The sequence below is a fragment of the Lutjanus erythropterus genome, chromosome 7, assembly GCF_056507025.1.
Source record: "Lutjanus erythropterus isolate fLutEry1 chromosome 7, fLutEry1.hap2, whole genome shotgun sequence".
Classification (NCBI taxonomy): Eukaryota; Metazoa; Chordata; class Actinopteri; order Lutjaniformes; family Lutjanidae; genus Lutjanus; species Lutjanus erythropterus.
Window position 1 is genome coordinate 27,584,981 of NC_139323.1, and position 23,505 is coordinate 27,608,485.

Genomic DNA, 23,505 nt, shown 5'->3' on the forward strand with positions numbered 1-23,505 from the left:
TTAAAACTGTTTGTCCCTCTGCTCTACATGAGCTGAGTCTCAGCTTTCCAGCAACATCAGAAAAAAATGAAAAAAACCAAAGGCAAATGTGTCTTCTGGCATTGGGGAAAGGGTCAGTCCTCTGTTTATAATGGGTTTAGCCACACAACTGCAACCCAAACCTTGCATGTAAAATGTAAAAAACAATTTTAGAGAAGTTTCCATGTCTCAGACAATGCACACTGGGAAGTCTGCTATCATATTTCTTCAGAAACTTATTTTGATAAGTTGACTGAACTCTGTACAGTACATTGATTCAACTCATCATTTCAAGCCATTGCAAATAACAGTTTGTTGCCTGGTTAAATAGGTTATTAAAAAAAATAAAAGCGAAAGACTTAAATTTAGAGAAACCCATGTTTATAAGTTATAACTTGAATAAATAAAACTTGTATATTTACATTGAGTTAATAAGAAAGGATCAGTTTGGAGCAGAAGATTGCAGGACACAAACTGATTTGATTCCACTAAATTACAAGATGTTTTCACATTTTTATGACACTTATAACTCCATTCATTGGCAAAGGAATGACAACATGCTCTATAACGCTATTATGTTCCGGCAGCTGAAAAGGTGACGAGCACATGCTTATCTCACGCTGGGCGACGGAAACCCCGACGGGCTAATGATGAAGATGATGACGAGGAGAGCGCGCGCCTCTCTCCGCCCTCAGCAGGAGCAGGTTGCGTCAAACTCGCTCCTCCTCTCCCAGTTACAGCTGAACGCTTCATCCCCATCACAGGAGGGAGCGCCGACAGGTAACCGCAATGTCGCATGTAGTCTAGATGTTGCCTTACACAACAACTGTCGGGCATTTTTAACGTTTTTTTAGTGTTTAAAATGAGATAAATGTGAATATAAAAGTAGGCTGTTTGTCGGGGTGGTCGAGGCTGGATGTGGTGAGAGGAACAGGGCTGTGGGCTTTCTTCCTGTGGCTGCTACAGACTTATTATTCATATATGTTGCGTGTGTTTAGTGTCTGACCTCTTGTATTTGTGTGTGTAGGAGCAGGTGTGTGTGTTGTTTGTGTGTGTAGCTCCTCGCTGTTATGCGCAGGCTGCTTGTTTTCTCTGTCCAGCAGCAGCACGGAGGCTGTCTCACACACACACACACACAGGCTATCATGCTGCACCGCTATAATCAATATGCCAATCAATGTGACGCTGTAGGAAACAGCTTTTACACTCACATCGATCAGCTCTGAGTCTGTGATTTCATAATCGCAGGAAGTGGCGTGTGTTTTAATGTGCTCCTGTGTGTGTGTGTGTGGTTGTGTGTGTGTGCGTGTGTGTGCGGTTTTGACAGAGGGTACTTGAGGTCTAGCAGGCATCAGGGCTGTGTTGTTCAGGTTTTGTCGGGACACATGCAGAGACTCATGCTTGGATCAAGGCCCACTAAGTGTTTTTTTTTTCTGTCTCTGTCTGGTGGTTTTGTATGTCATTCTGTATTATGGCTTATAAATGATATCACGATATTTTTAGGCTATTCCAATATGTATGATATATATCTGGATATGCACTCTAAAATAACAGCTTACTGTAAATTCACAAATAGTGCAATCATATAATGATCTTATAGAATATAATCGATTGCTGTAGATTGAACTACCCAGCAGACCATTAAGTAGTTAGGACTGGACGATATGGATATTGATGCTTTTATGAAGTATTAAAAATAATGAGATTTTTCAATAAGTAATCATCAGTAATGTGGATATAATGATTAAGCTGCTGAAGGCAAATAGTAGAACAGCTAGAACAGTCTGGTAAGTTTAGAAAATTACATAACTTTACTGTAATCCAGCCTTTAAAACCAGGAAAAGATTATGTATCTATTGCATGTCTGTCCATCCATGGTTGTCCCTGACGTTTCTTCCATTTTGTTCTCTTTGGACTCTTTGGAGAGTCTACAGGTTGTGATATAATAATATCCACACTCTAAGACATTATCTAGTTGCATATCGCAATATTGATATAATATTGATTACCCAGCCCTGCTGTAATGTACTGTTGTTTCTTCATGTTGTTGTTTCCTGGACAAACCAATAACTGTGTGGTGTAGAGCTTTAGTTGATTATTCAATTAGGCATCCTCTGTCTCAGCCTCTCAAATGTGATGATTTGCAGCTTTTCTCAGTTATATACGATTGTGAACTGAATATCTTGGAACAGATGCTTGGATACAGTAAAGAATTTGAAGACCTCACCTTGGTCTCCGCGAAATTTAAATCCTCTTATCTGATATTTTCTAGACCAACAATTAATCAGTAAATTAATCAAAAGAAAAACAATCTGCAGATTAATCAGTAATGAAATCAATCATAAGCTGCACCATGTTTTGCCTATATATTCAAAAACTGTTGAAAATGCTCACCACAATTTCCTAGAGTCTTTTGACCAACCAATAATCCAAAACCCAAAACTCGTCCTTCATTATCATAAACAACAAATAAAATCCTTGTGTTTAAGAAGCTGGAACCAGCAAATGTTTGAGAATTGACTGAAATGATCAATCACTATCAAAATAACTGCCAACTAATTTTCTTTCAATTGACTAATCGTTGCAGCTCTCTATATATGATTGTAAACAGAACATCTTTGGGTTTTGGACTGTTGCTTGGTCACAATGAGGAATTTGAATACCTCACCTTGGGCTCTGAGAAATTTAAATCCCATTTTCCCTGTTTTCTGATATTTTATACACCAACAATTGATCGGTTTGGATCAAGAGATCGAGAAAATAATCTGCAGATTAATTAATAATGAAATCAATCATTAGCTGCACCTCAGAGTGGTTCAGTTAGATTAAATGTGAACATGGCATGCATGAATGCTTTGTTTCCTTTATTTGTCTGTTAATGTCCTGAGGGTCTCAGCTGCTGTTTGACATCAATATGAATGATATCAATGTTTTAACAGGTCAGGTCTGTTCAGGAGCCTGGAAAACACTCTCATTGTAACAGTTCTTCCTCTGCTTGTGCTTCTTCGTGGTGGGATATGTTGGGTCTCTGCATGTAATATTATAAAGAGTTCAGTCTAGACTTGCTCTATATGAAAAGTTCTCTGAGATAATTTCTCTCTTCTCCTCTCCTCTCCTCAGGATGGAGGCCCTGTTAAATAAATGGCTGTGGCAGGAGGAGTTCTGGCTTCCTCCTCCTGTCCGCTGGCGGGACATTCAGATGATGGAGGGCGAGGGCCGCTTTCCTCTACCCAGGGATCTTATCTACACTTTACCACTGGCCTTTGCCTTTATAGCCCTCAGATATGTCTTTGAGAGGTGAGACACACCTGCCTCCATCACAGCAGGACCATCAAATCACAGATGCAAGATCTGCTTTTACATAGTTATGCTTCCATGCCTGCGACAGCTGTGGCCAGAGGTTTTCGGGTTGTCTGTACGTCTGAATGTCTTATTTTGTTAACACAATATCTTAAGAATGCTTTGATGGTAATTCTTCATATGTGTCCACTTGGATGCAAGGATGAACAAATTAGAAGTTCATGGTGAAAGGTCAAAGTTCAAGGTCACTACGACTTCACAGAGGCATAATGTTTTTAGGTTGTCCATCTTCCCATTCTCTCTCACAACAGCTTAAGAACGCTTTGAGGAAATTACTTTTAACTTGGCAAACATGTCCATGTCTATGCCATCATAACGTTCAGCAAAAAGATTCTCTATCGGTCCTCTCATCTGTAAAAATAGTCTCTAAGTGAAGACAGCATATGTCTCACTGGAAATTATTAACTGGAATCACACATGTAATTATAGTGATTAAAAAATGGGCTTAAAACCTTTTATTAAATTCCTTCAAAGTCTTCACTACATGTGTTATACAGACATGAATGGAGGCATTCAACTGCAAGGCAGTAATTTTAGCTGTCATCAAATATGACGTCTGCTGTGACTCACTGTCTCACTGGAGCAATAAGTTCTCAATATTTATGGTGGACCTACAACTGTGCTCTTAAATTATGTGTAAATAATTAAATGCATCAGCAAAACAGTTCAGCATCACGGGGACTTCTTTGAATCTGTAACCAGGTGAAAACAAGTTATTATTATTATCCTTTATTTAAACAGGGAGGCCGATTGCACGCAAGCTCTTTTTTACAAGCATGCCCTGACTACAATACATATAAAACAATAAAAGCATAAAAACACGCGAAAGTCACTGTATACATCAACAAATTATGCAACAAACAGGCCAAGGACATCAACATAAGAGAAAACGTCAATTCAGAGTAACCACATGTATTCACACTGCTCTGTGTCAGAGAAAGACTTTTAAATTGATTCAGAGGGATTAGTTTGTCTCATTTAAAACCTTCTGCAGATTCCACTTGTTTAACATGATTTCTAAAGACCAAATAGTTGTGCGGCCTAGTCTGGGGTGGCTCTAGAGAAATATTCATGTGGTGGCAAGGGGGTGGCATGGAGACTTTAAGCTGTGGGAAAAAAAATATGCAGATTAATTGCCAGCCATCATATATATATCAATATTTGCTTGGAAAAAAAACCCAAAATGAAGATACTTTTCAAGTCAAATTATTGCATTTTTGTGGCACATGAGTAAAGCATTAAATAGAAATATCTAAAGGTGGCGTTACAAATGAACAAACTGTTTTATTTACAAGACCTCTGACATTTCTCAACATACATGTAGTTTTTTCATTGAGCATAAGCCCAATACTTAGCTTAAAATGTGGCCAAAACAGATTGTTAAATTATATGTGTTAGTGTCATCTGTTGTTACATTCATTTGTACTGGGACTTCAGTCTCGTAAATTTCTGTCCAGCCACAACTTCTACATTTTTAATGAATTAGAACAGTCTAAAACTGGGGTGGCAGCCGGGGTGGTAAGGTATCTATTAGGGGTTGGCAGCTGACACCACCCCTCCATGTCTGCCCCTGGACCTAATGCAAAGTGAAGTAGATCTGTAGTTAAAAAGAGACCCAGTAAATGTTTAAACATGTTGTTTATTTCCTCCTTCACTTGCACCGGTCATGCTGGTTGGTTGGCTGGCTGGTTTACTACCTGCTGTACTGCCTGTGTGGCTCAGGATAATGGCTCCTTTACCCTTCATCTGTGCTCCCTGTGGACCTAGGGTATAGAGCAGACATGCAGAGCGAGGCAGGCATCATGAGTAGACAGTTTTTAGCTGCTGACTGTGTGAAAGCCCACTCTCCTCCCAGGGGGACTGGGTCCAGCCTTAGAATATGTGATGTATACAGCATATCGGATGTAAAGGAAGATAGTAGCTGTGTGGTTTCTTTGTAGCTGATGGAGGTTTAAAGCAAACTACAATTAGTGGGTTCCATTGAACTTTCTAATATTGAATGGCTTCTGATTCACAGTTTTAATCACTGGAGACACTTGCAGCCTCTGCAGCATCTTGTAGAGATATACAAGCCACCGGGTGCTAAGAGAGGAAAATTTCAATGTAAATCCCCAGTAGAGCTTATTCTAATAATCCTGTTGCTGATGCATCAAGAGACTTCAGAGGAAAGCATCAAAACATCTTTGCAGTCACAAGATGAGGGAATTTAATCTTTTCTTCAGTATGAGATAATGACAATGGGCATACCTGAAAAAATGTGTTTGGTTTTTAAATGTCTGAGCAACATGGGGGTAATTTTAGTCATTTTTGAAGCATGGGGGGTCACCAGATGGTTGCGGAGAATAAAATAAAATATTGTGGCAAGCAGCACAGAATGAGAGCCAGGAGGCATTTCTCAGTGACGTTTTTTCCTGGCCTCAAGAAATGTAACAGCTACCTCACCAGCATAAAAATAACAGTAAACCACCATGTTGTGAACAGACACGAACAATAACAAAAAGAGACATTTGTATTTGATAATATAAAATAGCAAATTTAACAAGCTATTCAGTCCAGCCAGCATGAGGGGAAATGAGGACAGTATTTTACACTGGGGAATTGTTTTAACATTACCTCTCAAGGTAGGTCACCTGAAAGTCCAACAGCCGCACCGCAAACTGAGAAACACAAGGCGCCAGTGTTGCCAACAGAGCCCCAAGCTCCCACCAGGCTGTGGAAATATCACCCTGACTTTCTGCTAAATGCATCTGTTGTTGTGGTCGCAAACACCAGTCCCGATTATTGTTGGAGGTCGCAGCTCAACAAGATTGAGAACCACTGGTTTAGACACTTGATGAAAACAAACCTGGATTCAAGTATGAGATCATTTGTTTACAGAACATTTTCTGTGCAGACTTTTACTACTTCTCTGCACCATTGTATTAAGAGAAGATGGTGTGATAGTCACACAGGACTGGACAGTAAATCATGTTAAGAACATTCCAGGCTAGAAACCCAACATCTGTTGTAATTACTGTAATTAGGACATGAGATTTTAGAAATGAGGCGATATTAAGAAGGGAATTATCACAGTTTAGCAGGTTTTTTTTGGCACAGAAGTGTGTGAATGTAAGTCGATGCTTACCTGCTGCAAAAGGCAACTTCACAGTCAGCTTGCCCATATGTGCACTTAACTAGTTTTGCTGGTAGCAGGACAGGAATTGAGAGTGACGGTGAGATGATGAACAGACATGTGATGGGTGAACAGATAGGAGGCTTGCATGCTTTCTCTTATCAGCTACTGTTTTAGCTGTCTGAAGGCTTAAAAACTGCATGAGCCTCCATGACATGTAAGATTAGCATTAGATTGTTGCTTGTTTGTACCTTCATCAGATATTTATAAGCAGGGTAGTAACATTAGATGTATAAGTAGCAGAGGAGGGGTCAGTGAATAAAAGCGTAATGCTGAATAACCAGCATGCACCTGAGTGGACAGTGAAGTATCAAGTAGTTGTTTACTTCGGAGGAGCTGTCAGTCAGCTGGAAGGTGAAAAGGTGTGTCTTCATTTGATCATCCTGGGCTGCAGCTGTCACACCTACGTGTGTGTGTGTGCGTGTGTGTGTGTGTGTGTTCGAAGCTCCTGTAACCAGAGACCATGTTTGTCTCTCAGTGTAAAGCTGACCTTCTCATTCTCTCTGATCTCTCCCTTCCTGCCCACTTCAGGATGATTATCTCTGAGCTTGAGTTACACACGTGTGATTAAACACACGCACACAGACACACAAACACACACAAACATATATTTATCAAAACATCTCTACGATGCTTGTACATTCACGTTGTCTTTATTCTTCTCTGTCTGTCTCCATCTCTCTGTAACACACACACACACACTCACATACACATGCAGATCAAGTGTCTCTTGATGCCATATCAGCTAATGACAAAGACAGTCTAGCCAAATGTCACAGTACGCCCATGGGAGCGGCTCTACAGGCTGTCAGGAGCAGCATAATGAGCTATCTTGTTGCCATTACACTGCACGGTACTGTGGCAGGATCACGTTGGACAGCTGCTGACGTCTTCTCACATTAATCCCTCTGGATTTATAATCCAGTTTGTTGTGCTATCAAGACTGAAGTTGATATGGAAAAAAAAACAACATTTTATTCTTTTCTCTCCTCTTCTCTGTGTTCTCAGGCTCATCGCTGTTCCATTAAGCAAAAGTTTAGGTGTGAAGGACCGGATTCGGATTCGAGCCGCTTCTGTCCCGAAGCTGGAGACCTTCTACAAGCAGAACAGTCGGCAACCAACACAAGTTCGTATTCCTGTTCTTCCTTCCTTTTTTTTTGACAGAAAATCTCTCTTGTTCCCAACTAATCATTCTCTAATCCCATTTTAGTTCCCCCAGCTTTTTCATCTTCAGTTTGGTTTACTCACTAAAATCTCATCGCAGGTGTCCTCTCATGTTCATCTGGGCAGCTTTTAGTTATTAGGTTGTGCTCAAGTTTTATGAGCAGCAAGCACTTTGTGGACTTTTTTTCCCCCTGAGTTTCACCTCGTAGGCTTCATACAGGCTCCGCTAACCTTGTTGGGTCTGTGTGCATCCTAAGAAAGTATTGCCACATCTGTTTTTTAGGAGAAAGAGCAGAACAGTGAATCTGCATTTTTATATACAGTTAATACTTTCCCAAAAAAGACCTGGAAGAGACCTAGAGGTGGACAGAAATCAAACATAGGGCAATAAACAACAGTTATACAAATGTATCTGATTATTTATTGGTTTATTCAACAGAGACGGTACACATTAAAGGAATAGTTTGGATTATTTTAAGTTGTAGTAGCTACAATTGATTTTGATCGACATGCCTCCAGTTTGGAGAAGCAGCAGGAGTACTGGTGTAGGAAATAAAGCAACGTATTGCTGTGGACAGGGTCAACAGCAAAGCATACTTTAATTTAAAAAAAAAAGAAAAAAAAAAGTTCCACCTAAAAAAGCTATATCAGTTTAAGTGTACACTATATTTAGAATATTTTACAGCTTTAACAGCCTTTTCTGACAGGGAACTGCCACTGTATAATCACTCTCTTCAAACCCAACTCCATGGGAGAGATCAATAATTGTACCTTGCAGAACCTCACTGCCTGAATTGGATTCATCAAAGTTACACAATAACACAAACAAACTAACACATCATGGCAGCAGTAGATCAGCAACTCCTGTGTTCTTTAAGGTAAATTTACTGATTTCACCCTTTGAGTATCTTTGGTTTGCAGAGAGCAATATTTGACTTATTTTCTTTATGATAAAGCTATCTGGTGGCAAGATGAAGTGGTGGAGATAATTCAAATATAGCATACACTAAAAATATTAGTATATATAATGATATTGATATTTTTTTAGTTGGACCCTTTTTAAGTGGCTGAAATACATTTTGCTGCTGACCCTGTCTACAGCAGTACATTGCTCAGCTTCCATGCTGGTACTCCTCTCTGCTTCCCAAAACTGGAAGCGTGCCGACCAGCATCTACTTGTTGGTCGTATGCCGACTATTGATAAGTTCCTCATACAACCCCACATCAAATAATCCAAACTATCCCTCCATAAATTTAGCTGTAAATGTACTGGAGTTATCCAAGAGGCACTTTTTTTATCTGCATTCCCTGACAGATGTTACAAAATCGATCCAAAAAAGATTTTCAGATTTAAAAACATCATGCAGTACCAAATAAATGTGATGTCTAAGTAGTTTTATTGTGCTAATAAAACAGCATTTTATAGACTTCCAGTATTATTGACAGCATGCTAATACTTTTAGAATCATGTATTATTTGCTTAATAAATATCAAGATTAATATATTGATTAAATGTATTCTTCTTGTTCTATTATCTAAATATATCCTCCACGCTTCTGAAACCAAACTGACACCCCTGGTTACAGTGGGAGGAGATAAAAATATGTCTGAATGTTGTCAGACTAGAGCGTGTCACCACAGATATGCTATTTAACCCTGCAGAGTAGCTGCAGAGCTTAATGGGAGTTCTCGCCATGAGCCTGGCACACAGAATGCTTACTGTGTTTAATCAAGTTTAATCAGTCAGGTAAATCCGTGACCTGCTAATGTATGCAGGTGGAGGTTTACATACATTTGCAAACCAAAAAGCAGACAGACAAAAGATAGATGATAACACTAGCACACTTATACATGTGTTGTTGGTGCAGTTGCATCTCGGCTGAAGAGTTTGACTGTTTGACATTTTTATTCAGATGAGTTGTCTCGGAACAAGGAACTGATTTTAAAAAAAGGAAGTCTCCAAGTGATTCACCTAATTCATGTGTCACACTGAAGCAGTTGAAGGGGCTGCTACAGAGGTACAATGATCAGTCATGACACAGGAGGAAATTTTAATGCTTTCTGTCAGGTGTTTCCACTCTACACTGAGAAAATGTCGCTTCCTTTTATCATTTTGCTGTCTTTCCTCATCAGTTACCATTTATTTGCATCATTTTCTATTGTGTAACTATAATTCAAAAACAATTAACGCCTGCACCAAAAATAGCTTACTGTAATTACTTTATAATTGCTCTTTGTGGAGGGTTTTATCTTTTTGCTCGATCAGTGAACAGGTGCAGGCAAGTTTCAGAGAAGTTTAGGTTCACATGAAAACTCTCCGCCTCCTTGTTGGTTTCATTTGGCATCGCGACACTGATGTTCTTGTGCGGGCAAGCAGTGCTCTACACCTGTAAGATATGTCAAGACATGACTTGATATATTACATGAGAAGCCACTGCTCCATGAGGACTCTTCTGTGATGTGTGTCATGTGCATGTGTGCATACTAACATTTTACCTGTGTGCCCTCACTTTTTTGGAAATCGTATGTATCCTCATGCCCTACACTAGCAGCACTTGTCTGATGTCTTCTGTAATATAACTTTTATTTATAAAATGCATTGTGTGCATCCTGAGTGTACACAACACACTCAGGGGAAAAGTAATTCTAGCTTCAAATTGTATTTTTTAATATAACAAAGGTAGAACAAGTAGTATCTCTCCTAGCACAAGAACCTTTTTAACAACACCACAACGCAGAAAGACAGAGCTGTGCTTTGCATCTTATTGCTTTACTTAATAAAGCTGCTGCAAAACTGTTTTGAGTTTACTCAACTAAGGGCTAATTTGTTGTGTCACCTTAGGTTAAGCAGTTCACTCAAAGGTCCGACCTTAAGTTTATCAAACTTAACATTATTATTCAGGTCCACTCATGTACTTCAGTTGAGAAAACTTAAACTATTACATTTGATGAACTGGAATGGGTGTGTTCTTTTAAACTGGAGATTTGTTTTGTGTGTACTCAGAGTGAGGTGGTGAGCTTGGGGAAGCAGTGCGGACTCTCCCAGAGAAAGATCCATACCTGGTTCAGACACAGAAGGAACCAGGACCGACCCAGCAACACCAAAAAGTTCTGCGAGGCCTCGTGAGTTTTTATCTTTTCAAACACTTTGAATATCGATCCATGAAAGCTGCAGCTGGAATGTTTAATGGAGAGTCCACGAGCCTTGTCAGCCTAAATGCCAAAGTGGAGCTGCAGTGCCTCAGTACTCAAACTGAGTCGGTGCACATTTGTTCTGTTTGGTTAACTGCAGGTGTTATTCACTGGGGGCAAATCTTTTCTGTGCATAGCAAGTCATAAGTGGATATTTCAAAGTGTTAACTGAACAGCAGCGAGTTCACTGATGTCATAATATCTCTTTAAAAAAAGCTTAGTTCACCATCAATGTGCAAATTGCCTGGTGTAGATTTCATATAACAGAGCCCTTAATTAGCTTCTTTAATTTATTTTACATGGTAGATGCTGTGTAGGTCTCTTCAGCAAATGATATATAAAGTCTCATGCTCTGATGTAAAATACCTTATTTCAAAAGAGAATGAGCCTTCACCTTGGTTTATTAAGACCTAGATTTTATTTTCCAAAAGGGAATTTCATCAGTAAAATTCAACATGCTGGAATCAAACCCCTCATATTCATATGAATGCACAGTGCTGTTGTGCAGCACGCCTCTTTGACATTTCTTGAATTTGTTTCTGATAAAAAACAAATTCAGTAATTTAATTTATACCGTAGCCTCTAACAAATGATGGTGTTTATTTTTATCTGTGCAGCTGGCGTTTTGTCTTCTACCTCGTAGCGTTCACTGCAGGGCTCGGCTCTTTAATTAATGTAAGTCTGTGAGTCACTTTATTTATTGTATGAGATAAACAGGCCTTCATTACAGAAACAGTGTGTGATGTTGAGTTAATGTTCAGGCTAAAGCTTGTATCCTGTGAAGACTCTGCTGATGATTGTTTGATCTTGCAGACTCCCTGGTTCTGGGATCATAAAGAGTGTTGGAGGGGTTACCCCAAACAGGTGAGCAGGAAATGTTTTGAAATGAAATGTTTGATGTTGTTAATGGAAACTTTCAGACAATGTTTCAAGGAAACAATCAAACATTATAAATCAGGTACCTTTATGTGCTCATCTTTCATTCCAGAAATGTCAGAAAGAGTTTTCAATCATTTTAAATGTTTGATATCTTCTGGTGTTTTACATGTAATTTAGATACAACAGAATAAGGTTAGATCACTATCCTGAAGTAATTATGTGTGTATGCCAGTATGGGTCAATGGACCCTGAGCTTGTCCACTGCTAATCTTGCATGCTACTGGACCGATTGGCCTAATTTTTAATGTAAGGACCTTTATGATTCACAGTTTTTGACAAACTTTTTTGTGATCTGAACTGTATTAAGTGTAGTCTTTTAGTAGATCTCACAAAATTGCCAAACATTCACTGTCCCAGCTTTGCAAATTTGAGATTCTGCTTCTTTTCTTAATTTTATATGATTTTAACATGAATATCTTTGTCTTTCTGACTGTTGGCCAAACAAAACAAATCATTTGAAAAGCATCTTACACTATTTCCTGACCATTGATGCACTTGAATGACAGATTTACTGGTTTTGAAAATGATTGTTACTCTATATGCAGCCCTACAGTAATATAAAATTCAGCCTTGTCTCTAGCACCACTGGGACACATACTTAAAAGAAAAGTGAGTAGGAAAAACAATGGCTGGGAGGAGCCCAACAAAACAAAGTCTTTAGTCTGTCTTGAAGGATTTAGCCACAGCACACTTTGGGTTTCTAACATTTTGGTCCGCACACTCCACCCACCCACTAACTTTCATCTCCATTCCTTCGCTTCCTTTACAAGTTGGTCAGAATGCTTTTGTGTTGAATCTGAAAAGCTAATATCTCTGTCGTTTTGATGACAGTTCTGCCTGCAGGTCTGCATTCCTGTGGGCAAGACAACCCTTCCTTGTGGGGTCATGGCCTTGAACAGAAAACACTAGAAAAAATGCGAAGTGCTCTTTATCTGCAGTTTGACTGATTACTGCTCCTGCAGGCAATACTGCTGCTGACCTCTTTTTTTGAGGTCTGGTGGCCTCTGACAGACAGAAAGGATGTGTGTTTTAGGTGTTAAATGCCTCAGTCGACTTCCTACCATTGTGGCGCAGCAGACTCTTTTTGCTGCGTGCTCTGCAAAGAGGTGTTACATAGTACACTACCACTTTCCTTGGATAGAGACATTTCCTCTTTTTGAAAGCAGGTTGACAGTTTTGTTTATGTACAGTATGTTCTTTATGGGAATGATTAAGGAAAGGAAGCCCTGGCATTTGCAACAGACCGTTTTCAAACGCCAACCCCACCCATATGTTAACATAAAAACTTTGAGATAAAACCATATAGACATTTTACAACACAGATCACAAACTATAAACTCTTCAATAGAGTGAAGATCTCCACTATACAATCCAAAATTAATAATTGGATGTAACCACTGAGTGTGAAGTTCACCCGTGAGTCCAAGTTGACATTTGTACCATATTTGAAGACATTTCTTCCAAATGTTCCTGAGATATTGTGTTCACGAGAGTTAGATAGACGTGGGGTTACAGTGACTTTGACTTTTGACCACTAAAATCTCATCAGTTCAAGTCCACGTTGGAGTCCAAGTGGTCATTTGTGTCAAGTTTGCCTGTGTCCATTGCTGTCGCCATGCATGGTGCCATAAAAAAGGATTTTCACAAGATTTTAAAAAAAAAAACAAATAGTCATGAATGTGTACAAAAAATAGGCAGATCTATACAGTAGGATTTGAGATGGACAAGCTTTACACACCACTGAATATAAATGCTGATTTACTGTTTCTCTCTTCTTCTCATTCTGCAGCCAGTGGCTGAGGCCCATCAGTGGTATTACATCTTGGAAATGAGCTTTTATGTGTCGCTGCTTCTGTGCGTCTCTGTGGACGTCAAGCGAAAAGTGAGTGTGAGCTTGATTTTCACACACATCAACTTAAAACCTCACAGCAACATCCTCTTGGTTTTCAGATGGTTTCCTCTGCGTTTCCTCTGATTTGGTGCCTGTAGTTTGAACTTGAAGTCCAGTGTTAAAAACCAGAAAGCTAAATGTGATCACTCACTTTTTTTTTTTGCACAGTGTAATCCCAATGTTGTTTTTCTCTCGCTAGATTAAATTTAATACGGATTATGCACTGGATTATCTGCTATTACATCATAACTTTGTGCACTTTGCATTTGCTCTCATTTTAAAACTGAGTGCTGCAGGATGTCTTTAGTAAGAGATTAGCGCATACCATAAAAGTCACTGAAATAAACAAAGAAGAAGAAATTGATTTCAAACTATGCTCTAAACGGCTCACTTAGATTTTGCTGTATTGCTATGCTGCTTTATGTACAGAAATCACAATAAATAATCAGTGTAATTCATCATTTTTTTATGTGTCTGTATTTTAAGGAGTTCTGTGAGAATAAAAACAGTAAAGTGTTTTTATGTGACTCAGAGGGCCCAAGCTGCTGATCACAGATATTTGAGCTTCAAACACTACAACATATCGCTTCAGACATCATGTAAATCTGCCGTCCTAATACTTGGTACAAGAACAAGACCACAGATGGAGAGCTGCCGAAGTCTTCTGTATGTCCTCCTCACACTGTGTGGTCTCTGTGTGTTCCAGGATTTCAAGGAGCAGGTGATTCATCACATCGCCACCATATTCCTCATCGCTTTCTCCTACTGTGCCAACTTTGTGAGGGTTGGCACGCTGGTGATGCTGGTGCATGATTCTTCTGACTTTCTTCTGGAGGTAAACACCACACTGATTGTATATTTTAAGTTGGGGAGAACACATAACTTGTCATTCAGATGTACTTAAAGTTGAATAAATTCTCTCTGTGCACATGCTTTGAAATGCCAAAAACAGAAAAAGTCACAGGGAACTGACTTGAATACAGCCATTGTGTATTTATTGTGGACGTTTTCCTGTCCTTAACACATTATAACCCTGCATCCGAATGTATGAACTCGGCTGTGCACAAAAAAACATTATAGTCAGTGGTAAAAATACCCTTTGTGGCTGTAAAATGATTATCTGCGACTCCGTCTGTCAGAGAGACAATGGCTCCATTGAACAGTTTTTATGAGGCTGATTTTCCTGGGTGTACCATTTCACTGATAGCATCTGAAAATAAAGACTGTCACTGTCATCTCAGAGATGAGGAAATATCTAGAGATAGTCATGTGACCTCAGGCGTGACTGGGTGTTATCTGGCACATGAAGGAACAATGATGTGGACGTCATATTAAACCAATAACTATGTGCAACCAGCTGTGTGTTTTTGACTAGAGGAACTCTTTTGGTATATTATGAATTCATAACCCTGTTATATTTCATAATAATAGGACATTATTAGTGGTATTTTGGCCTATGAATGTCTATTTTGAGCTTCATTGTGTGAATTCATTCATCTCTGTCAATCTGCACCTCATTTTGTAATAGGTCATTAAAATGATGGACATCTCATTTTGGGGCAAAAGTGTTTCATTTCCTTTTAAATTCCGACACTGTTTCTAGGATTTCAAATTAAAAGAAGACTGTAGACAACATTTGAACTACAAAGTTTTTTCTTGTTTTAAACTGACATTTGGACTAGTTGAGTGAATGTGTGGTGAAAACTGATTAAATAAGGTCAGGGTGGGTAAAGGAGACTTTGAAGAACTAAGTCTCGTTTTGGCCACTCACTTCTGTAAATCTAGAAACTATCATCAAAAAAGCAGAGGTTTAGATGCAGAGATTAATCATACATGTAAAATATAAGAGCGTTTGGTTTATGATTACTGAACAGTAACTCATTGCAAAGTTACTAATTAGTTTTTCAAATTAATAATGTGGTTACAATTACTGAAATTTGAGATGGCTTCTTACTTTTGTCTTACCTGAAAGTGAAAGTGGACAGCTGCAGAGGACAGCAGACAAACGCAGCCTGTTCACAGATTATCTGGTTTATCATCTTATGTCACCTGCTCCCACAGTGGCACAAAGACAGTTCAGGCAATGTGTGTCTGCTTTTCATCATAGTGTAATGTAAACTGATCATATCTAATTCTTTATTAACTGTAGCTTGGTTAATAAACTAAATATCTAGCACCGTCTGTGGTCTTCTTCTCCTACATCCTACTGTCCAAACTAAAGCTAAAAGTGTAGTTTAGACAGGAACATTAATCGTTGCTGCCCTCTGGTGGTCCAGAGTAGTAATAACTCCTATTAATGATAAAGGGTACAGTGATAAATAAAAATTGACAGTTGTCACTAAAATAATATAGCTAATATAACTAACATGCCCTTTTTCTCCTGAAAGTCTGCCAAGATGTTTCACTATGCTGGCTGGAGGAGGACGTGTGACTCGCTGTTTGTCATCTTTGCTCTGGTCTTCCTGGTGACGAGGCTGGTGGTGCTTCCTGGCAGGTAAAACATCATGTTTTGAACTGAACGTGTTACCAGATATTGAAATTTTGCAAAAACAAACCCATGACACTGGATATATCCTCAAAACTTGGAGTCACCAAGTCAACTTTCGCACTTTATTTTGCATCATATATGCCACTTTTTGAATGTTGTTATTTTAGTTCCTGACGTGTGTAATGGCAATAGCAATGGCAATTCTGTTTAAACAGCATAGTTCATTACACATTAATTCAATGTGTTTCACATTGAGAGAAAAATTACTAAGTATAAGCATACACATGAGAAACTAGGTAACATAAGCAACATTGATATAAGAGTATAAGCCTGAGTGAAATGCAGAAACACACACTCTCTCTCTCACACACACACACACACACACACACACAGTACTGATGTTTTGTTTGAACTGTTTTGGATCTGCTCTGTTGTTCTGGAGCACCCGGCTGTGTCCATGTTGGCTCGTATTTCCCCATGCATCTCACCGCATTGCCCTTTTCTTTCTCTCCCACCAATCTGACATCATGGTTTCTGAGCTGAGAGAGAAACGGTGCTTGCGTGATTTGAAAAGCTCCAAACCTTTCAAGAGTTGGTGCTGGATTGATACTAAAACTGACTGTGTCTTACTGTGTTTATTTCCTCAGAGTGCTCTACGCAACCCTGGTGGAGTCTCTAGAATTCTTCCTGCCCTTCCCTGGTTATTATTTCTTCAATACGCTGTTGTTTGTGCTGCAAGCTCTGCACGTCTTCTGGGCTTATCTCATCCTGCGCATGGTCTACAAGTTTGTGTTCCTGGGAAAGGTGAGACGATGTAAATGAAAAGGGAATGTAACTACACAGGTCCGATGAAAAAATGTGCCACTCACCATGTAGATACTGAACTCTTCTGAATTTATTTATTTTATCTTGCTCTTTTGTCTGCAGACACCATGAAAACTACAGGAAAATTTAAGACATAAAATAGTTTCAAATATGTATTGCTCAGTCAAGCTAGTGTCAGTTGATAAACAGGCCAAAAACACGTTAGCAAAACAGAAAACGGATCACATTGTCCATGTAAAGGCCTATCAACAAACATTATAACCAAATATAAAACAAATGTAAGAAAAACATAACAAATTATGGTGTGCGCCTCTTGGACAAGGTGCAAAATATGTTTTTGGGGATGTTTTTCCTCTGCAGCCATGTTGGTTCTGTCTCACTTTTACCAAAAATTATTTTAAAGTGGTATATTTTAGACAAATGTTTATTACTTATCCTTTTAATATCTCATTTTAATATTTTTGTATGTATTATTTGAGAATCTATGGCTGAAACATATGAAATAAGCATGACAATGAAACATGTCTCTGAGAAAGTTACAGGTAAGGATAATAAGTACCGTCACCTTGGCACTAAAAAACTGTTTTATTTTTTACATTTTTTTCTTTGTAGGTGGAGCGTGATGAACGCAGCGATGAGGAGAGTGAGGTGGACGATGATGAGGAAGAGGAGGATCCTGAGGAAGAAGGGGACGAGTGCAGCTGGGAGCAAAGAAAGGGTACAATCAACTCAAAACTGGCATCGCTGGCTAACAACTGTGTCCTTAACAACCTGACCAACCAGAGGAATATAAACAGCAGACTGCCTAAAGCCAGATAGTCCTTCACGCCTACCAAGCCTCACTGGAAGAAAAAAAAATGTTTCCCTTACCGCCCTTTGGAGATTAACTAATTTCTGACATATGATACAAAGATATGGTTTGTGTACATCCAACACGGTCCACTGATGATTTCAGACCAGGGTAAGTCTGCATCCTGCTTATCTTGAAAACAACAATAAGAGGGCGAACAAGCACAGATGATTGTAAATCTGAAACGCCATCATTGTTGTCACCACTGCATTCTGTAAAAATATATTTGGTAAAACAAGAAGAAGGAGTGAAATGTCGATTGCAACAAATCACATCTTGTTTTTGCAGGTTTTGTATGAATGCTGTTTCTTTTCATAGTAATATAATATGTTGTTTGTAAATACATTAGGTTACCTGGACTGTGCCGTAATGGAGTTATCCTTTCTTTGGTCAAGAAGAAAAACTAAATGTTTTTTATACAAAATCAAATTGTTCTAATCTGATATGTGGTACAATTTAAAGCTAGAATTTAACATTAATTCACTCCCACAGCTTTGTATCCACACACACAGTATGTTTGATTGTACATAGACTATTAGAAACATCGATTGTAGTAAATCTGTTGATAAACCACTTTATATATCTATTTTTTATGAGCCATTTACTGAACAGGTAATTTTTATGTTGTAGCAGAATATAAAGGACTACTGCAGGAGGCCCTTAGGGATAATAAAGTTATATTTTTCTGTAATAGGATTTGATTTTATTAGTTGTGCTTAAGCTCACTCCTTAGAAAAGATATGGTGCCCCCTGCTGCACAAAGAAGAACATATCCCTGTAGAGAATCCACTTCCCCTGTCTGATAAATGATGCCTTTACAAAAAATGTACTGCTCCCAGAAATATTGACTTCAGCTGTGTGTGTGTGTGTGTGTGTGTGTGTGTGTGTGTGTGTGTCTGTGTGTGTGTGTGTGTGTGTGTGTGTGTGTGTGTGTGTGTGTGTGTGTGTGTGTGTGTGTGTGTTTCCTTTTCTACTTTTGAATGTCATTGTTACAGGCAGCATGATGTCTCAACAAGGTTTTTGTTAATGTTTTGCTCTATTGGACTTTAGTTTTGTGCCTTGGCTGCTGTTTTTTTTTTTTACACTGTTCTGTGACAAGCACTTGATATTAAGCTCTGTGTGTAAGTAGAATTACCTTTACCGGACAAACACACGAGTCAGGCCTTACTGTGACTGGTTCTGATGTTGGTGAAGCTGGTAGTGCCAGAGTTAAGCCATGAGAAGTACGCACACAGACGGGCATTAGTGAAATATGAGGTATTTTTAGATAGCGGACTTGTCTGCAAAGGTCAAATGCTTTATGGCTCAGATGAACTAAAGTCTCACTGAAATGTAAAGATTTAATGGCTGTTATAAATGTTGATGACATATTTTGATATGACTAAACTGTACTCTGATACTTTAATAGGAACAAGATGTGAATTTTACATGTACATATATTTAAACAGAGAAAAACTGCAGTAGGGGAGACCGGGGTCAATTGTAACCCTCTTTTCACATTTTCCTTTACAACTCACAAATTACTTGAAATACACTGTAGTCATCTTTTGATATGAGAAACAAATCTGCACTAATTAATAATACAATTGATATATTTTCACAAATAAGGACAAGACTATGATATTTACTGCATTTGGAGCCCTCTTGGTGGGGACAGTTTCAAACTAAAAAATAAGTTATATTAACCCACTGTGTTTCAAATAAATGCACAAAACATCACTGCTATAATATCTAATAATGTTACTTAAGATACTTTTTTGCATATGGTTCAAATTCTTTTAGATGTCAGGCATCGTATGCAAAGCAAAAGTCTGTTTCTATTTTTGCAGAATACTAGGCAACTATTCTAGTAGTAACTAAATTTTAAGAATTTGAATTGAGTTAAAAGTAATTTTCCATTTAAATTTAGTGAGATATGTTCATTTTCTAACAGAACAGTATGTTATAATCAGTCTGGTCGTGTTAGTTTTAACGAATAATCGAGTTTAAATTTGCATTGCATTACTTTCATATCTCAAAATCATTTTTGAGAAAAAAAAAATTGTGGAAAACTTTTGCTGAGGTGAAAGGATCCTGCTCCTCTTCACAGGCAGAGAGAGAATCCCACTGAGCATGTACGGACAGTTAGCACTCTAGCTTGTTTCTGATTGGAGGAATTGCATGTGTTAAAATTCCCCTGTTATAACTGACCCTAGTCTCCCCCACTCACGGTCATTACCTACCAGAAACTGGTATTAGGTGTCCATAGATTAGTAAGGGAAACTCTTTAAGATAAGTGTTTCCTGTGTCTACATACTGCATCTAACAAGATTTTATATTAAAAACTAGTGTGATGGAAGTAGAAGTAGAAGAAGAGAAGAAGTCATGACTCTGAACAGGGACTTATAGCACTGGGGCCCACAACACAAAGTGGGATTTAATGTGTAAAGCACTATAAGGGCTGATCCACTGAATAACACTCCCATGACCCCCACTAGAATACTGTTTTTTTTTATTATTAAAAAATAGATAGAAAAGCAGGAGAAGTGTCATGTTTCCATGAAAGTAACACTTGACTGTTCTCTTATGAGTGCACATGGATGCTTTATTGATTGTGTGGCCATTTGAAAACTTTTAATAAATGACTTCTATTGACTAAATTAGCACTGTTGTCTCATTTCAAACAAAATTTTACCAGTCCTGATTTTGTGTTCATCCAATCCTTTTTGATTTTTTTGTATTCCAAATCATGACCTCTTACACAAAAATCTATTTGTCAAGTGTTTTGTTTATTCTCTTCAGCTCCACAGGTACATCCATGCTCCCGGTCAACATTAGGCTACTCTGAAAATGTAGAAGGCCTCAATTTTAAAACTAGCTTCTCGGGAAGTTGGTGAAATTAACAATTCACAACTGGTCAGAAATGGTCAAATCTGTGTAATAAATGGCATCAACCCAAAAATACTGCAACAACTTATGAGCATAGGAACTGCCATCATATACTTCCACTGTAATGTTCTAAGTTCTTATACGATCATACCTTTCAAAATGTGAATATATGTTGTTTATTACAGAATCCTGACTAGAAAAACTTGCCATCAGGTGCTGGCCTGCATCCTAAATTAATCTTCAGGCAAGAATGACACTTTTAACAACTCCAAACAGTGTTATGTAGAGTAGATTAATGCATTTCATTCAGTCACTTCACACACCGTCATGTGACCATTCTCATGGTGACACACCCTCTGAAGGGGACCGGGCAAGGTATGGCATCATCCACCTCAATGCAAGTGTCAATGTAAGGGTCCATCAGCACCATGTTTGGGAATGATTTGTTAGTCTTCCTCTTACCGACCAGGTATATCTGGCTGTTGACTGTCGTGCAACCAGAGAAGAACTTCCTGTCCAGACATTCCTCCTCCTCCAGCGCAGTCCACTCATCTGTCTCCACGTCAAAACGCAACGCCTGGCCTCCAAACAGGTAGAGGGCCCCATTGAGCTCTGTGGCAACCAGGTCATATCTGTGAAACAATATCAAATATCATTGAAATTAAAAGTTTGACCATGTGAGAGAGCAAAGCTATTATTGAAAATTTACTCACCGTGGACATGGAGAATAGGAGACCACATCCCACTGATCCTCCTTCACCATGTACCTCTGGATGCCACCATACACCTCCCCGTTTTCATCCAGGCCACACGCCACGTAGATACAGGACCCCAGAGCGGCAGTGGCTGCCCTTTCCACAGCTATAACCATGGGGCTGACCCCCTCCCAACCCTTCTCTGACCCCAGGACCAGCTTTTCCACATCAGCCACAAGCCCTTCATCCATGCTGCCCCCCAGGACATACAGTATTGAGTCCAGCCCCACCGAGCAGTGGCTGTGTCTGGACTTCTGCAGGGCCGGTCCATCCACCCAGCGCTGGTCCCCACACTCATATATCCTGACCCAATCCACACTGAACCACAGCACGTCCCGGAAGTACCCGCCTGTCACAACCACATTGTCTCCTACATCATGAGAGAATCAGAAAACAAAGACAATGTAACGTTTGTAAATGCATAACAATTGTAATGTTCAATAAATGTATGTTTCAACATTTTCAGATGATAAAAAAATACACATTTGGTTGATTGATTAATCATGGGAATTATCTGGCATTTTGACATAATCGGCATTAACCAGGCTGATAAACAAAAAATACTGGCAGACACATCCACAGCCAGCCTACAGTAATTCCTGAACAGTTTTCTGGCAGACAGGATGTGGCGTAAGAGGGTTGGAATTATACACAAGTTTTCTTTGTTTGTTTATCAGCATTATATATCACCATCAGCCACCCTGCTCTCTAAATATAGGCATCTGCCACTAAAAAACTACTAATCTTCATCACTATGAACATCATCATTCTAATTATTCATTTATTACCTACTGCAGCTACTGAGTACTGTGTGAGGTTCTTCCTCAGCAGAGGTGCACAGCTCTGCCATCGACCGCTCAGTGGGTGAAACTGATAAAGTGCCTGTTGCTCCTGATCGTGAGGTCCACCCAGGACAAAGAGCGTCTCTCTGGCCCTGCTCCTCATCATTGACCTGCCCACTGACCATGATGCTGGAAAATGTTCATTCAGCTTGCAGATGAGCTTAGCTCTCGGGTCAGAGCCTTTCATTTTGGTCAGAAGGTCAGTGATAAATGGTACAGAGAGTGTCTCGGGCCTCACCAACTCAATGAGCTCCAGGAAATGTTCTTCTCGTTTTGGGTCAAATGACGTCCAGCGCAGAGTTGCCTCCAGAGCCAGATCATCTTTATGGATGGCCAGGTCGTCACTGGCCAGAAGGTCTGCTATGGCCTCCTTAGACAGAGACAGGAAGTCCTCTTCTGCAACAACAGCAGAGAAGTGTGAGAGCACCACCTGTCGTGCTGCCTTGTAGAGCTGAATGCAGCCCAGGCGCCAGGCGTAGGCCATCATTCCCAGACAGTTACTGAGGTGCAGCTCACGCTCCAGGAACTTACAGCACAGCTGCCTGGCACGCTCCAGCTGTAAAAAGTCTGCAGTCTCAAGGATGCCCAGAACATTTTCTCTGTCCAAAGCCAGGTTAGAGGTCCTGCTGTATTCCATCAAAATCCTGAAATACTGCAGACGCACACCTTTGATCTCAACTCTCCTTCTGGTGCTCTCTACGCCACAGCCAAAAAACAGAGCCCTGAAGTAGGCGCTCTGGAGGGCCAGTTGTTGACGGTTGACGTAAAAGGTTTCTCCTTCCACCTGTAGACTAGCATCAGGAATTACAGCAGGCTCAGAATCTTTCACGTGTAAAGTAGATTCATCCTCTTCAAGTTGGTTTATCTGTTCAGAGAGGGTTGTGAATTTAAAGCTTTGTGGTTGAAGCTCAAAATCAGCAGGTCTGCAGGCCATTTCACAAGAAAAAGCCACACCAACTGCCTTCTGCACAGTGCCTCGTCCTCGTCCTGGTTTACAACACACCAGCTGGTGGTATTAATAGACTTTCCCCATGATTGACTGCTGGCTGAACACAACAAAGAAAACGAGGTCACTTTGAAAAAAAAAGAAACTAATTGTAACAAAGGGAGGACAGGGAGTTATAATATAACACGTTTGATA

At 39.4% G+C, this 23,505-nt stretch overlaps 2 protein-coding genes across 2 annotated transcripts; one reads left to right on the plus strand and one right to left on the minus strand.

Moving 5' to 3' along the window:
• The first annotated feature begins 724 nt into the window (after window positions 1-724).
• Window positions 725-18,974, plus strand: LOC146324134 (ceramide synthase 2-like). The gene is made up of 11 exons (XM_084723423.1): window positions 725-798; window positions 3,139-3,315; window positions 7,559-7,676; window positions 10,719-10,837; window positions 11,524-11,581; window positions 11,720-11,770; window positions 13,635-13,727; window positions 14,443-14,571; window positions 16,124-16,230; window positions 16,872-17,028; window positions 17,662-18,974. The coding sequence occupies exons 2-11, from the start codon at window positions 3,140-3,142 to the stop codon at window positions 17,866-17,868; spliced, it is 1,215 nt and encodes a 404-aa protein (XP_084579549.1). The 5' UTR covers window positions 725-798; window position 3,139; the 3' UTR covers window positions 17,869-18,974.
• Window positions 18,975-21,035: 2,061 nt separating this feature from the next.
• LOC146324135 (kelch-like protein 23) lies at window positions 21,036-23,416 on the minus strand. The gene is made up of 3 exons (XM_084723424.1): window positions 22,311-23,416; window positions 21,481-21,892; window positions 21,036-21,399 (listed from the first exon to the last, which is right to left on the minus strand). The coding sequence occupies exons 1-3, from the start codon at window positions 23,296-23,298 to the stop codon at window positions 21,093-21,095; spliced, it is 1,707 nt and encodes a 568-aa protein (XP_084579550.1). The 5' UTR covers window positions 23,299-23,416; the 3' UTR covers window positions 21,036-21,092.
• Window positions 23,417-23,505: the final 89 nt, after the last annotated feature.

Bases quoted from the DNA above. Each gene is read 5' to 3' on its own strand.
- LOC146324134 (XM_084723423.1), top strand. From the start codon at position 3,140: ATGGAGGCCCTGTTAAATAAATGGCTGTGGCAGGAGGAGTTCTGGCTT. The intron at 7,677-10,718 runs GTTCGTATTCCT...GTGTGTACTCAG, and splicing joins ACAGTCGGCAACCAACACAA to AGTGAGGTGGTGAGCTTGGG. The intron at 13,728-14,442 runs GTGAGTGTGAGC...TGTGTGTTCCAG, and splicing joins CTGTGGACGTCAAGCGAAAA to GATTTCAAGGAGCAGGTGAT.
- LOC146324135 (XM_084723424.1), bottom strand. From the start codon at position 23,298: ATGGCCTGCAGACCTGCTGATTTTGAGCTTCAACCACAAAGCTTTAAA. The intron at 21,893-22,310 runs GTAATAAATGAA...CTCATGATGTAG, and splicing joins GTACTCAGTAGCTGCAGTAG to GAGACAATGTGGTTGTGACA. The intron at 21,400-21,480 runs GTGAGTAAATTT...ATTGTTTCACAG, and splicing joins TCCTATTCTCCATGTCCACG to ATATGACCTGGTTGCCACAG.